Genomic DNA, 13,495 nt, shown 5'->3' with positions numbered 1-13,495 from the left:
AGCGCCGTTTGTTTGTGTTCACATGTACATATGTCCATCTATCTGTCCTCGCACTGACGCTTCGACAAAATGCCACATTATTGTGTTGGCATGCAAGTATGCATGTCACTTCAAATATGATTCGCTCATTATCAAATAAAATTGCAGTGAAATAAAGGCAAACATAAGCGAAATGAATAAAAGGTTACACACGCTTTGTCGCCTCCAAACAAAAGCCAGCATTATTTCAAAAGCACCGCAATGCAGCCAAGTGTCCGCAGTCGCACTCTCCAATACTTAACCTTATGCTATGTACGCATTAAATACATATGTACATATGTCTGTACATACAATCGCATCATTGTATGAGAAGGCAAATTTGAACGCCGGTGTGTGCGATTTAATGCGTTCTCCTGCCGCCCATTTGCTCATTTGCAAATTAATGGAACGCCGTAAAAATTAATTAACAGCATATAAATTGGAAACATAGGATATTTTCGAATCGAAGCAAGGCACGAATGTCACATGCGGTGTGCATACGATTAAACGCACCATTAAAATGCAATTAAATTTTGTTACAAAAATCAACAAAAACCAAAACAACAAAACCATGTGAAGTAGCGCGTTTCTGTTGTTGCTGTTTATTGTTTTCTTGCTTCTATAATTTGTTTACAAATTTCTTCGGAAACGCCTTGATTGACTCACCTCTGGCATTGACAGCGTAAAATTATGCAACGCGAAGCTTTTGCAAGTCGAGGATTAGGCACCCTACAAGGGGTGACTTAACTTTTGATGGTGAGAAAGTAGTTTCTGTTCAATTTTGTTGCACAAAGTGTGATTACAGGCATTCTTTATATGATTTAAAAATCATTTGGTAAAAAAATTATATAAAATTATATTTGAAAAACAATATATAATAAAGAGAGGAATAAAGAGACATACATAAATAAATAATTAGAGCAATCCAATTCAAGTGGTCAGAGACGATTCTCTAACATATGGCTCAAGCAGCTCACGGATTTCGGTCTAAGACCAAGTATCGTCTGGGTAGCCAAAAACCATCCGTTTGAAGACGAGCTAAAGTGAGAAATCGAATCATCCCTCCCCAAGGTTGTGCGCTGGATTCGGGACCCGACACGTAAAAAAGCACCTCCAATGAAAAGATCAAAACAAGTAAGAGTTACATCACCGCCGCCTAGAAGTGCGATGGACGGGACAAGGACCGAGACGAGCAGGCCCTTGTGGCATTTACTACAGTGGCCGTTTGCAGGAGCGCAAATTTGGTGTGGGGTTCGTGACGGGAAAAAGACTCCGTCGCCAACTACTGACATTCAGCCCGATGGAAAATTTTTAACCGCAATCCGGGTCAAAGCGAAGTTCTTCAACGAATCGCTGATTTGCGACCACGCCCCGACGGAAGAGAAGGAGCGCTAGGAGTACACCTATGAGAGAACGCACATAATAAACACAAGGACGGTCCGACAGGCGTACTGCTCGAAAATTCTACGAAAATATGCGGCTACTAATAGAAGGTTTCGAGACCGGAGCATACTCTTTATGAGGTGATCTAGTGACTGAAATTATGGAGGGAACACTTCTCCAGCTTGCTAAATGGCAGTGAAGCAGTGAAAGCATAACACAAGGAGATGGTGAACCCGATTACCCAATCAACAATAAAGCGGCGGGGGCCGATGGATTCATACACGACAGCAAAGAACTGATAAGGAGCATGCTTCAACTTCTTTGTAGAATATGGTAGGATGAAAGCATGCCCGACGATTGGAACTTAATTGTGCTCTGCCCAATCTACAACAAGGAAGCTCTCACAATCTGCGTCAACTACCGTGGGATAAGCCTCTTCAAATTTGCATATAAGGTTCTATCGAACATACTGTTTGAAAGATTAAAGCTCATCGTCAAAAAACTGTTTGGACCTTATAAATAAATGACCAGATATTCACCATTCGCCCAGTCTTGAAAAAGACCCTTGAAAAAAGCTGCCTTTATGCCGGTATGTTTGAATTTGGTATCCCCGCAAAAATAATACGGCTGTGTAAACTGACGTTGAACAATACCAAAAGCTGCGTCAGGGTCGGAAAGGATCTCTCCGAGATGTTCGATACAAAATGAGGTTTCAGGCAAGGCGACTTCCTATCGTGCGACTTCTTCAATCTACTGCTGGAGAAAACAATTCGAGCTGCAGAACTTAATCGAGCAGATACAATCTTCTACAAATGTACAACTGCTGGAGTACGCCGATGACATCGATACCACTGACCTCAAAAACCGCGCCGTTAGTTCGGATTTCTCCAGTTTGGATAAGGAAATTTCTTCTGTCACCAAACAAACAGTCGTCGCACTCGCGACTTGGCACTCACGTCACTGTTGACAACGTCTGATAGTGTTTAACGTGGGATCCTGCTGGCGACAGCTTAACTCCACGGTGCTCAAAAGCACAACGGATCAATACAATGCGTCGATCAGCGCCCTGAAAACTGGGTAACGATTTTCAGTACCAATCGGCAGTGTGGCATGGACACACTAACCACCTTGGTAGGGCTCGAGGCCCATCTAAAACCTCCGCCGTACTTTGGGTCCGGCACCCGGTTGCAATGCAACTCCACATTCGACTGACAAAGTCAGTTCTTCCCGCGATTTGGGTTTTAACCACAGCCACCACGAATCTCCACAAAGGGCCAAACCCAATGAGCAGACTAGAGCGAACTCCAGGGGCTACTGCTCCCCGTGGTACCAGGTTAAAGTCTTTGGTATTGACCTTGTAGCCGAAGCTACGACCAGTTGAGCTTCCATACAGCCCTGGACTGGTGGCCAGGATCTTAGTCGCCTCTTACGACAGGCATACCTTACCGCGGGTATATTCGGTTTCCCCTCGAACCCAGAGGGGTCCCCCCGTACCCGCAGGGGGACGTCACTGTTGACAGTCATAACTTCAAAGTCGTAGATAATTTCATCTATCTTGGAACTAGCATCAACACCAACAACAACGTCAGTCTCGAAATCTAACGCAGATTATGCCTTGCCAACAGGTGCTACTTTGGACTAAGTAGGACATTGAGAAGTAAAGTCCTCTCTCGACGAACAAAAACAAAACTCTATAAGTCACTTATTATTCCCGTCCTGCTATATGGTGCAGAGGCTTGGACGATGACAGCAACCGATGAGTCGACGTTACGAGTTTACGAGAGAAAGGTTCTGCGAAAGATTTATGGTCCTTTGCGCATTGGCCACGGCGAATATCGCATTCGATGGAACGATGAGCTGTACGAGATATACGACGACCGGCGGTAAAACAAAGAAAGAGGAAAACCTCCACTTCGTTGGAAAGACCAGTTGGAGAAAGGTCTGGCTGCACTTGGAAAAGGAAAGACGACTGGCACGCTCTTGTAAACTCGGCTATAACCGCTTAAGCGTTGTCTACGCCAATAAAGAAGAAGAATCCTACTTAAGCTATAATTTTATAATATAACTAACTTAATTTTGAAAGTGCACTTAAGAGTAAAAATATATACTATAGTATACTAACTTATTATGCTAATTAAAGTTTTTAAAATTTAAAATACAGACTATAAACCGCTTACCGGTTCAATGCTGGTCAAATCGATTAATAAATCCAATAGATGACGAAACTCTGGGCCGGAGCGTAAATACCAGTTCAAACCACTAAGGGCGGCGGCGATACTCGCAGCTGCAATGGTACTGGCCGAATACATAAAGAAATAATGTTCTAGAAGAAAACAAAACATATATACGAAATATTATTGAAAATGTAAATAGAATTGCTTAAATTAGATATGAGTACTTGTATTTAAATAAATTTTATCTAAATCAATTGAAATATGGCGGCAATGGAAGGAATGTGCTTATACGAGAAGGATCTAAAGAGGTTAACGAGGGTGTAAACGAGCTGATCAACGCACACAGTGCTCAATCATTAGATAGCGGTTTAAAACACAAACAAAACAGGCATTAAATTAAGTAGAAGTGGCTCATGAGTCAATTAAAAGCCGATTAAGCGAAAAGTAATGATGTAGAAATGGTGGTGAAAGTGAAAGTATGCACACATAGAATGCGTTTCAACCCATATGACCAGCTATAAATCAGCTATATACCATATCCATATTTTGCCATATCATTGAGTTAATTATGAAAATTTCCAGCGCGTGCCCTTGAGCCCTTCTCCCAACGAATTAACGCATATTGATATGACCCTTAGAAAATGTGTATACAATTCGGCTCAATTTCACGACATAGTCAACTCATTGGTGCATTTTCCAAGAACTCTTCGACTGTCGAGCACATGCACCACATAACGGTCTGAGCTGGCGCATAACCGTGCCTAACGAATTATCACCAAACAGCGAAATGGAACTCTGCTTGAGTGAATGCGCGCTACACAAACATTTCGCAGACAGTTCGATGTTGCCCACATTTCCCAGATGGAATTCGCAACTGCCTACAACTCATGCCCCTGCCACATGCAACATGATTAGACAGTCACGCACAAATAGTATTAGCTCAAAATGCAGCTGTGCAAAGTATCATTCGTCGTCCGCCTCCCTCTGTGCTGGCACTGCAATCAACGGCGTGTGTGTGTTTGTGCATGAATACGTACGTGTAATCGATGCGATTCGAATTAACCGTTCATCAATGGCGATGATGTTGCCACGAAATTTATTATTAGCCGAGGTTATAAGATCGCCAGCTTGCGAATTACCATACAAACATACATATGTGTGTGTGTGTGTGTGCCTTGTGTAGCAGCAATGTAAGCATATTACAACGACCAGCGCGAAAATTTCTGTTACAACAATAATAAGAACAATGCGAAACAAAAGCCACATCTGTTTTCTAGTCAAATGACGGAGTTTGAGAACTACTTCATTTGATCTGCGTAGCAATGGTGAGACCCTGAAGCCATAAACGCAACAAACAAAAAAAAAGAAAAAACAACAACAGAATCAACAACAACTGATTTGCAAAATGTGTGAAAGTATTTCAACATTTTAAATTCATTCACACATTCAATCACAGCGCCGCACAGTGGGCCCTAGACATAAAACATTTAAACAAAATTAAAAAAAAAATTATAGTTTAGATATATATACATATATATAAATAACATTCAGAAGAAAACGTCGGAGACATTATAAAGAATATATGTATGTATGTTCAGCATTAGTCGATTTAGCCATGTCCGCCCGTCCTTCTACATACATATACTCGAAACTACAGTTTTTGAGATATCGATTTGAAATTTTGAGGGATTGCTTTTCCCTCCAAGGAGTTGTTTATATGTCGAAACCACCGATATCGGACCACTATAACATATAGCTGCCATATAAAGTGAACAATCGGAATAAGTTCTTGTATGGAGAGCTTTCTCATTTGAAAGATATTTTCAAAATTTGGTATAGATTATTTCTAAGACAATTACGTAATCTCCGAAGAAACTGTTCAGATCGGAACACTATAGCATATAGCTGTCATATAAAGTGATCGATAAAATACAAATCCTTGTATGAAATATTTTTTTATTTGAATAGATATCTTCACGAAATTTGATACAGACTATTGTTCAAAGCGGCGCTACAATCTCCAAAGAAATTATTCAGATCGATTCACCATAACATATAGCTGTCATACAAACTGAACAATCCAACACAAATCCTTCTATGGAATACTTTTTCATTTGACAATATATTTTCATGAAATTTGATAAGACTATTGCTCAAAGCATCGCTATAACCTGCGAATAATGTATATATTTTTATCGATTCACCATAAATATAGCTGTCATACAAAGTGAACAATCAAAACATGTAAACATCTATGAAGGATATTATACATTTTAGCATAAATATTTTAAATATTTTTTTAGCATTTTTGTTAAATCATATTTTTCGATGAAAAAAAAATTAAAAAAAAAATATTAAAAAAAAAATTGATTTAAAAAATATTTTATAAAAAAATAAAGTGATCGATCAAAATAATGTAAACATCTATTAAAGATATTATAAATTTTAACATAAATATTTTAAATATTTTTTATTAGCATTTTCGTTAAATCATATTTTTCGATGCAAAAAAAAAATTATAAAAAAAATATTAAAAAAATTTATTTAAAAAATATTTTATAAAAAATAAAGAAAGTTTTAAATTCTAGTTTTAAATTGCGTAAATTTTGTATTTATTTTTATGTTATTTTATTTTTAAACTCACATTTTCCAAAGCAGTAATAATTTTTTAAGTAATTGCCTCAAGAAACGATCACACTGGGCGCTGCGCTTTTTGCTGCAGTCCGTTACATTAACAGCAGACTGACTGTATTTGCATTCGCACATATTTGAGCGACCGGAAATGGGCGTAGAAATTATTGCGAGACAGCGCAGCGAACATAAAGTTCAGACGCAGTTGTTCATAGATTTCATGCTTGCACATTTTCATAAATGATGCACACATATACAAGCATATACTTGTATGTAGGTGAGTACTCGCATGTTTTGCAGTTTTGTAAGTTTACAAGCTCTAAAGACGCCTGCAGGCGCTCGAATTGAAGTCGTTTACAAACGAAAAAAAGCAGAGAAACACAGGACTAATAACAAAATGACTATTAAACCGAACCATATAACGCACACACACACACAGACATGAGCGGCCCATAAAGCTCACGCATATGTATAGCACATTAAGTCCCCAACAATCGCCGGTCGCCACGACGTGCACGACGTTGCCGCTTTTTACAGTTTTAATTAGCAATGCAATGTTAAGCAAGCCGACGCTTCATCGGCGGCGATTCGTTGCCGTTGTTATGGCTATTATTACTAGTATTGTTGTTGCTATTGCCAATGCATATGGTGTAATGCATTTACGGCTTTCAATATGGTGCCGGCGGCGGTGGTGAAGGGCAACCGCAGCTAATTGCTCGTTAAGTAAGGCAATAACTGTAAGAGACCTCTTCGCGCACTACAGCGACGCTGGCCCCACCATGTACCAAGTTCAAATCCCGGCCTAAATACGTGTGAAGCGCGTGCAAAATCGCCACAAAGACCCAAATAAATACCAAAACATAACCTAATTTGAATGTTCAATGAAAATTACAACAACATCACAGCGAAATCGTCTGCCAATTTCACTTAAAGTCCTTTCGTTCACCTCTTTGAGCAGCCGATATTTTAGCCACAGCCTTTGTGTCGCAACACAATCCTTCGTCTGTGCAATCCTTTGCCTCTTCCGCTGCCATCCGATGCGCCGCATTCCAGGCAATCTTCCATGTAATGAAATGGCAATGAACACAGCCACCAACACACAGACATACAGTGTTGAAAAAGACATAAAAATGAAGCCAATTATCTTGAAATTCCTTGAAGGTCTCGCTCGCATGAACAGCTTTTGGCGTGCAACATGCGGCGCTGGGAGACGCGAACGAGTGATATACAAAAAACAAAAATGTCGTTCGATTTCGTTTGCAAAACAAAAAAAATATAACAAAAAAAAATAAATAAAATCAATAAACATAAATGAAATACTTGCACAGTGGTGTCGGTGGTTTTCGAAAAATTAAACGCTTTTACAACGAGTTTTCATCAGAAATTAAAGAGGAAAATGTGTTATCTGGCTCAAATAATTGCGAATTGTTTAACCTGAGTTGCCAAATTGCATCCATATTTTTTAAAATGGCAACCCTTTCAAGTGGGCATAGCTGGTGTGAAATTAAAAAACTTCATTTTTTTTTCAAAATTCAATAGTTTATACCCTTAATAATGTCAGACCAACATATTAAGTCGACATCGCAAATAGTTTGTAATTTACAGCTTTCTAGAATGTAACCGCTCAGTTCGATCAGCTCTATAACAACTCGGGACGGTGTTGTCCTCACCAAGGTCATCAAACTTTCACTGAGCACTCTTCAAATATTCGATGTGTGGAAAATCGGAAGAGCGCTTCCACTACTGAAACTTGGGAAACCCACCAACAAAGGAGAGTCCGATAACTCTCTTCTCCCCAGTAGTGAAGACACTTGAGGTTAACTCTCTACCTTCACGCACCAACTGAGTCTAGCAAGCCACCAAGCTTGGCTGCCGAAAAATGCACAGCACCACCAAAGTACTTAGCGTCATAAACGCGCAGATAGTTCTTGGCCTCAATCAAAAACCACCTGCTAGAGGACAAGCCTCGTAGCGTTGGACATGTCAAAAACTGTTGACACAGTCAATCACACATAGCTATTTGAGGACATCGAAAAATCAACGTTCTCTTCAGGGCTAAAGTGGTGGATTATGAACTACCTGAGCGGTCGACAATCATCCGTACTGTTTCGTGGTAAAAACTCTAAGCTGAGAAGAGTTTAACAGTGGGTTCCGCAGTCAATGGCTTTAACTCCTCACACGTCTGCGATTATTGCCAAAGTACAGAGCCGCAACAAGTCGCTAGCCGGCAGCACAAACCTTGTTGGCAAAATACGAGGCAATCGGCTGACCGGTCCTTAACTATGCCACATTAATATGGTCGCTTGGATGCAGTGAAACGCAAACAAAAAAGCTCCAGACTTGTCAGAACACTGGCCGCCGGAGTATTACGGGATGCCTCTTGATGTCTTCTATCGAACTCCTCTTCAAGCAATTTCTGCTGGAGTGTTTTGGTAGAAACCTTTCCTGCAGTTATCTGCTTGAAGCGTAACCGCCTTCTAGGAGCATAGAGAGGTCCTTCTTCAACTATGTCGACGACATAAGACAATACGCCGACCAGACTTCTGACGCAACTAACTTCAGACAAGCATTCACATTGGAGCCATAAAGAAACACCTTCAACGACTGCCTCTCAGTGAATGGCGTACTTGGAGGTGAACCACCACCCAATGCAGACGAAGTGCTCAAGTTGCTGCGAGAATCGAAACTCCCCCTAGCGCAGCTTCGTTCTGCATGCTGTAGCAGTTTTAACTCTTAACTTATCCAGAAACGACCTAAACATACATCCAGCATGCAACGAGTCCTCGCATGACTCTAATCACCTCTTTGCATACCCAGCTACCCCACCCAGCGAATAGCTTCGAAGCCTGCCAAAACTTTACAATTCGCTTCAAGCATGTGTCCTAAGGACATCCCCTTTTGGGAATCGTCTATAAAACTTTGGCTCGAAGCTCTCAAAACTTGTAAGAGGCTTCTGAATATCTAAAAAACGGCAGTATTCTCCCGCATAACCACTGTTCACCTATGCAAGCATGTCCTCGAAACAACAGCAACAACACCAACAATAGTTGGGTCACAACATTGGGTGTTCGTTGCGACATTGTCGCCCAACTCCTTAAAAGGTATAAAATAACAACACCAACGGATCAATACATTAAAGAAATCACTGTAAATGACGGAGGCACCAAAAAAGTACAACAACAAAACGAAGAAAGTACAACAATCGCAGCAGTTGAAAGTATGCTATAGTTGTGGCGGCAAGTGAGCGACAATCAAAAGGTGAATTGCAGTTAAAAACAATAACAAATGTGCGCAGCAACAAAATGCAATAGCAACACAAATGCAACAAACAAAGTGCAACAACAGCAACAAACAAAGTACAACAATAGCAACAAACAGCGACAACAGCAAGGAGCAGAACAGGCAGCAGCAGCACACCACTACCATGGCGCATAACGGCGTAGCCATATGCAGGTGTGTGCGTGTTTGTGTGTGTGTAAGCGATTGTCTGCGCAAAACAGGCAAGAGCACAGGGCGCGCATGCGCGCTTCTTCCTTTGCCTGTAAACTCTTTTTTGTCTGCGTGTTTGTATTTTCTTCTTCTTTTTTCTTTGTTGTTTGTGTTTCTGTCTGCGCTGTTGCCATTGAAGCAATAGGTGGTCGCTGAGAAATGAATTACGATCGTTTCACATTCGCAATGGCATTCGCATTTTTGCGTTTTCTGTTTGCCTTTTTTTGCTTTACTTTGCTGCTGCATTTCTTTTTTTTTCGTTTTTGAATACTTTTTATTTTTGGATAAAATCACAACAAAGCGAGCGAACTTCCTTCGGTGTCGTCTCACCTTTGTTGCCAGCAAAAAAGATAAATAAGAAAAGAGCACAAAAATAAGAACAAAAACAAAACGAAAGCGAGAAAAAAGTTAAAGACACAGCGCATCCTTTGCATTTTTGCGCCGCCACGAAGAAACTGGATTTCGTCTGCTTTGAAGGCTTCATTTGCCACTCGTTATGAGTAAGTGCGTCTGATTGTGCGCGCATATCTTTTTTATTGTGAAGATGTTTTCAGCGCCCATTATCATATGTGAATGTGTGTATGTATGTATGTATACCGGTTTCCTTAACACTGTTGCATGCCGCAACACATTCCTGCATTTTGTTATTGTTGTTATTATTATTACACTACGAATTTTATGCAAATGCGATATGGGTATGCTGGTGAATGCGTGCGCCGCCAAAAGCAACAACAAAACAAGAAAAAATGTTAACTTCGGTTGCACCGAAGCTATAATGCCCTTCACAAATAAAAAAGTTTTCAAACAAAAACTTTATTTTTATCGGTCCACTCGTATGGTAGCTATAGCAATAGAAGTTCGATCGGTACGTTGGAATTTGTTCGGAGATTGTAGCGATGCCTCGCATAGCAAACTAACGAAATTTCGTGAAGATATAACTCCAAATCAAAAAGCTTTCCATAGAAGAACTTGAATTTTGTTGTACACTTTGTATGGCAGCTATGTGCTAAAGTGGTCCGATCTGAACGGTTTCCTCGGAGATTGCCTAACTGCCTTAGAAATCAGCCCATGGCAAATTTAGAGCAGATGTCTCGTCAAATGAAAAAGCTCTCCATACCAGAACTTGAATTTTATTGTACACTATGTATGGCAGCTATGTGCTATAGTGGTCCGATCTTAATGGTTTCCTCGGAGATTGCGTAACTGCCTTAGAAAATAGCTCATGCCGAATTTCGTGAAAATATCTCGTCAAATGAAAAAGCTTTCCATACAAGCCTTTATTCTAATGGTACATTTTGTATGGCAGCTATATGCTATAGTGGTCCGATATCGGAGGCTCCGACATATAAACAACTTCTGTGGAGAAAAGGATATGTGCAAAATTTCAGATCGATATCAGACGGAGAGACAGACGGAATTGGCTGAATCGATTCAGCTCGAGATGCTGACCATTTATGGTATATACTATGTACATCTAAATTATATTATTTATGTTGAGGGTATAAAAACAACGATAAGAAATATTATAAAAACACATTCAAATGTGTGCAGCTATGCTAAAGGGGCACGGGGGTACACAAAAAAACGCTGTAAAAGGATTGCAAGCCGCCGCCAAGCAGCGCCGAAAAGGTGTAGTATGTAATTTCTTGTATGTGTTATGTCGTCAACTCATTTGCCAGCGACATTTAATTAAGAAATTAAATTGGCAAATTTATGCATTTAATATGTGGATGTGTGGGTAGTGTGAACGAAAGTGCTATGCGATATTCGCACATACACACACACACGCACACCTAAATAAATATATCAATAAGCGCTCAATAAGTGTCGACACACACACACACATGCGCATGAGTATGTGAAACAATGTTGCATTGGAAATTAGCTCAAATTACCTGTACGAAAGCAAAAACAACAGAGAGGCGCCGCTTTTGATTGGGAAAAAAATTCCATGGAAGGCATTAAGCCCAACGCACAATTTAGTACACACACACACACTTATTTATATATATAATTATGTATATTAATGTGACTACCTACTTCATCGCCATACATATTATAAAATCATAAATTATTTTTTTGAAGGTTTATGGGACATTTAAAAAATAGCGAAATCGTGATCGAGAAAGGGCTGAACCTTTTTTGTATTTGTTGTAATTTTTTCAGTTTTCTGCGCTGCGAAAATATTTATTTGTAACCCGACACTTTTGCGTAGTGGGAGCCGCTACACAATTCGATTTCATTAAGGGAAAAAATTGTGCAATATTCAAATAGGGGGAAAACGTGTGTGAGAAGGATTCGCTTAATTTTTTTGGCATGCGTTACCTGCTACTTAACTCTTTTGAAACTGAAAAAAATATGCAAAAAAAAATTTTAAATTCGAAAACTTTTTTTACAACTAAAACGCTCTCCAACTTCGGTGACCGTAATAAAAAAATCTATTATTTTTTTGTGAAAAACACGCAATCTTTTAGCTTACCTCTGCGCCTAATAACACGCACAGCATAAATTTATAGGGACACTAATGAGTAAAACATAGGCGGTTTGTATGGCAGATATACGCTGTAGTGGTTCGATCTGAACAATATGTTCGAGGATTGTAGCATTAGCTAGGACAATAAGGCATGCCATATTTCGTGAAGATGTCTCGTCAAATGAAAAAGTTTTCCATACAAGCACTATATTGCGATCGTTCATTTTGTATGACAGCTATATGCTATAGTGGTCCGATCTCAACAATATGTTCGAGGATTGTAGCATTGTCCTGGACAATAAGTTGTGCCAAATTTCGTGAAGATGTCTCGTCAAATGAAAAACTTTTCTATACAAAAACTTGATTTGGATCGTTTAGTATGTATGGCAGCTATATCCTATAGTGCTCCGATAACGGCGATTCCGATCAATGAAAAGATTTTTGAGGAGAAAAGAACGTGTGCAAAATTTCAGCTCATTATCTCATAAACTGAGGGACTAGTGCATGTACATATATACAGACAAAGAGACATGGCTAAATCAGAACCTCAACAAATAAGGTTAAAACATATAATAATGAATACATTAAAAGTTTGTAACTTTGTAACTTCTAAATCATTTTTTAGGTTATGTTGTGCTCGTATATTTAGAAATTGGCGATATTGACTAAAAGTCACCACCCTCACCGGGGATCTATAAAATGTGTTGGATTAACATAGCGAGGATTTTGAAAATCATTTGGAGAATGTTTCTGTGAAAAAAATTAAAATGTGTTGGGATCCATGCCAGTTGTGCAGAACTAATCAAAATAGTGACAATTGAACAAAATTTAATCCTACGACGATCTTGAGGAAGACCTTCACTCCGTTGGAAAGACCAGGTGGAGAAAGACCTGACTACACTTGAATTCTCCAATTGACCCCAAACAGTGAAAAGGAAGAACAACTGGCGCGCTTTTGTAAGCTCGGCTATAACCGATCTTGAAGCAATTTATACTCATGTCTTTGTATAAACTTTTCTCTTGTTCTGTCTTACATATAATGTTAATATTATTGTAACATAAACCTTTTTAGATATAAATTACTTATGTTTTGCACAACACTGTATAAAAGCTATACTCGTGAACTATGAATAAGTTTATAAGAACTAAGAAGAGTATTTTTAATTGCTTTGCATTAACATCGTATTTCATATATGTATATTATATTAGTAGCAAGCTTCCCGAAAAACCTTCGTCATTTACGCCGAACTCTTCACTTCAAAAGCTCATAAGTGTATTCTGTTTAAGCAATCGATTGGGCACTCCGAAAGCTTGCTTATGACATATT

At 39.4% G+C, this 13,495-nt stretch overlaps 2 protein-coding genes across 4 annotated transcripts in view; both read right to left on the bottom strand.

Annotated features, from left to right (window-relative positions):
- The window catches only part of LOC126760570 (uncharacterized), a 439,995-nt gene that overhangs the window by 164,775 nt on the left and 261,725 nt on the right, over positions 1-13,495 (bottom strand). The window lies entirely within an intron of this gene.
- Positions 1-13,495, bottom strand: part of LOC126760577 (G1/S-specific cyclin-D1) — a 113,769-nt gene that overhangs the window by 7,897 nt on the left and 92,377 nt on the right. For all 3 annotated transcript variants that reach the window (XM_050476320.1, XM_050476318.1, XM_050476319.1), the window contains one exon: positions 3,579-3,724. In XM_050476320.1, the coding sequence (XP_050332277.1) occupies positions 3,579-3,724 (146 nt within the window). The remainder of the gene's footprint in view (positions 1-3,578; positions 3,725-13,495) is intronic.

Source organism: Bactrocera neohumeralis, chromosome 5, assembly GCF_024586455.1.
Source record: "Bactrocera neohumeralis isolate Rockhampton chromosome 5, APGP_CSIRO_Bneo_wtdbg2-racon-allhic-juicebox.fasta_v2, whole genome shotgun sequence".
NCBI classification, from domain to species: Eukaryota; Metazoa; Arthropoda; class Insecta; order Diptera; family Tephritidae; genus Bactrocera; species Bactrocera neohumeralis.
This window is presented reverse-complemented; position numbering and strand designations above follow the sequence as displayed.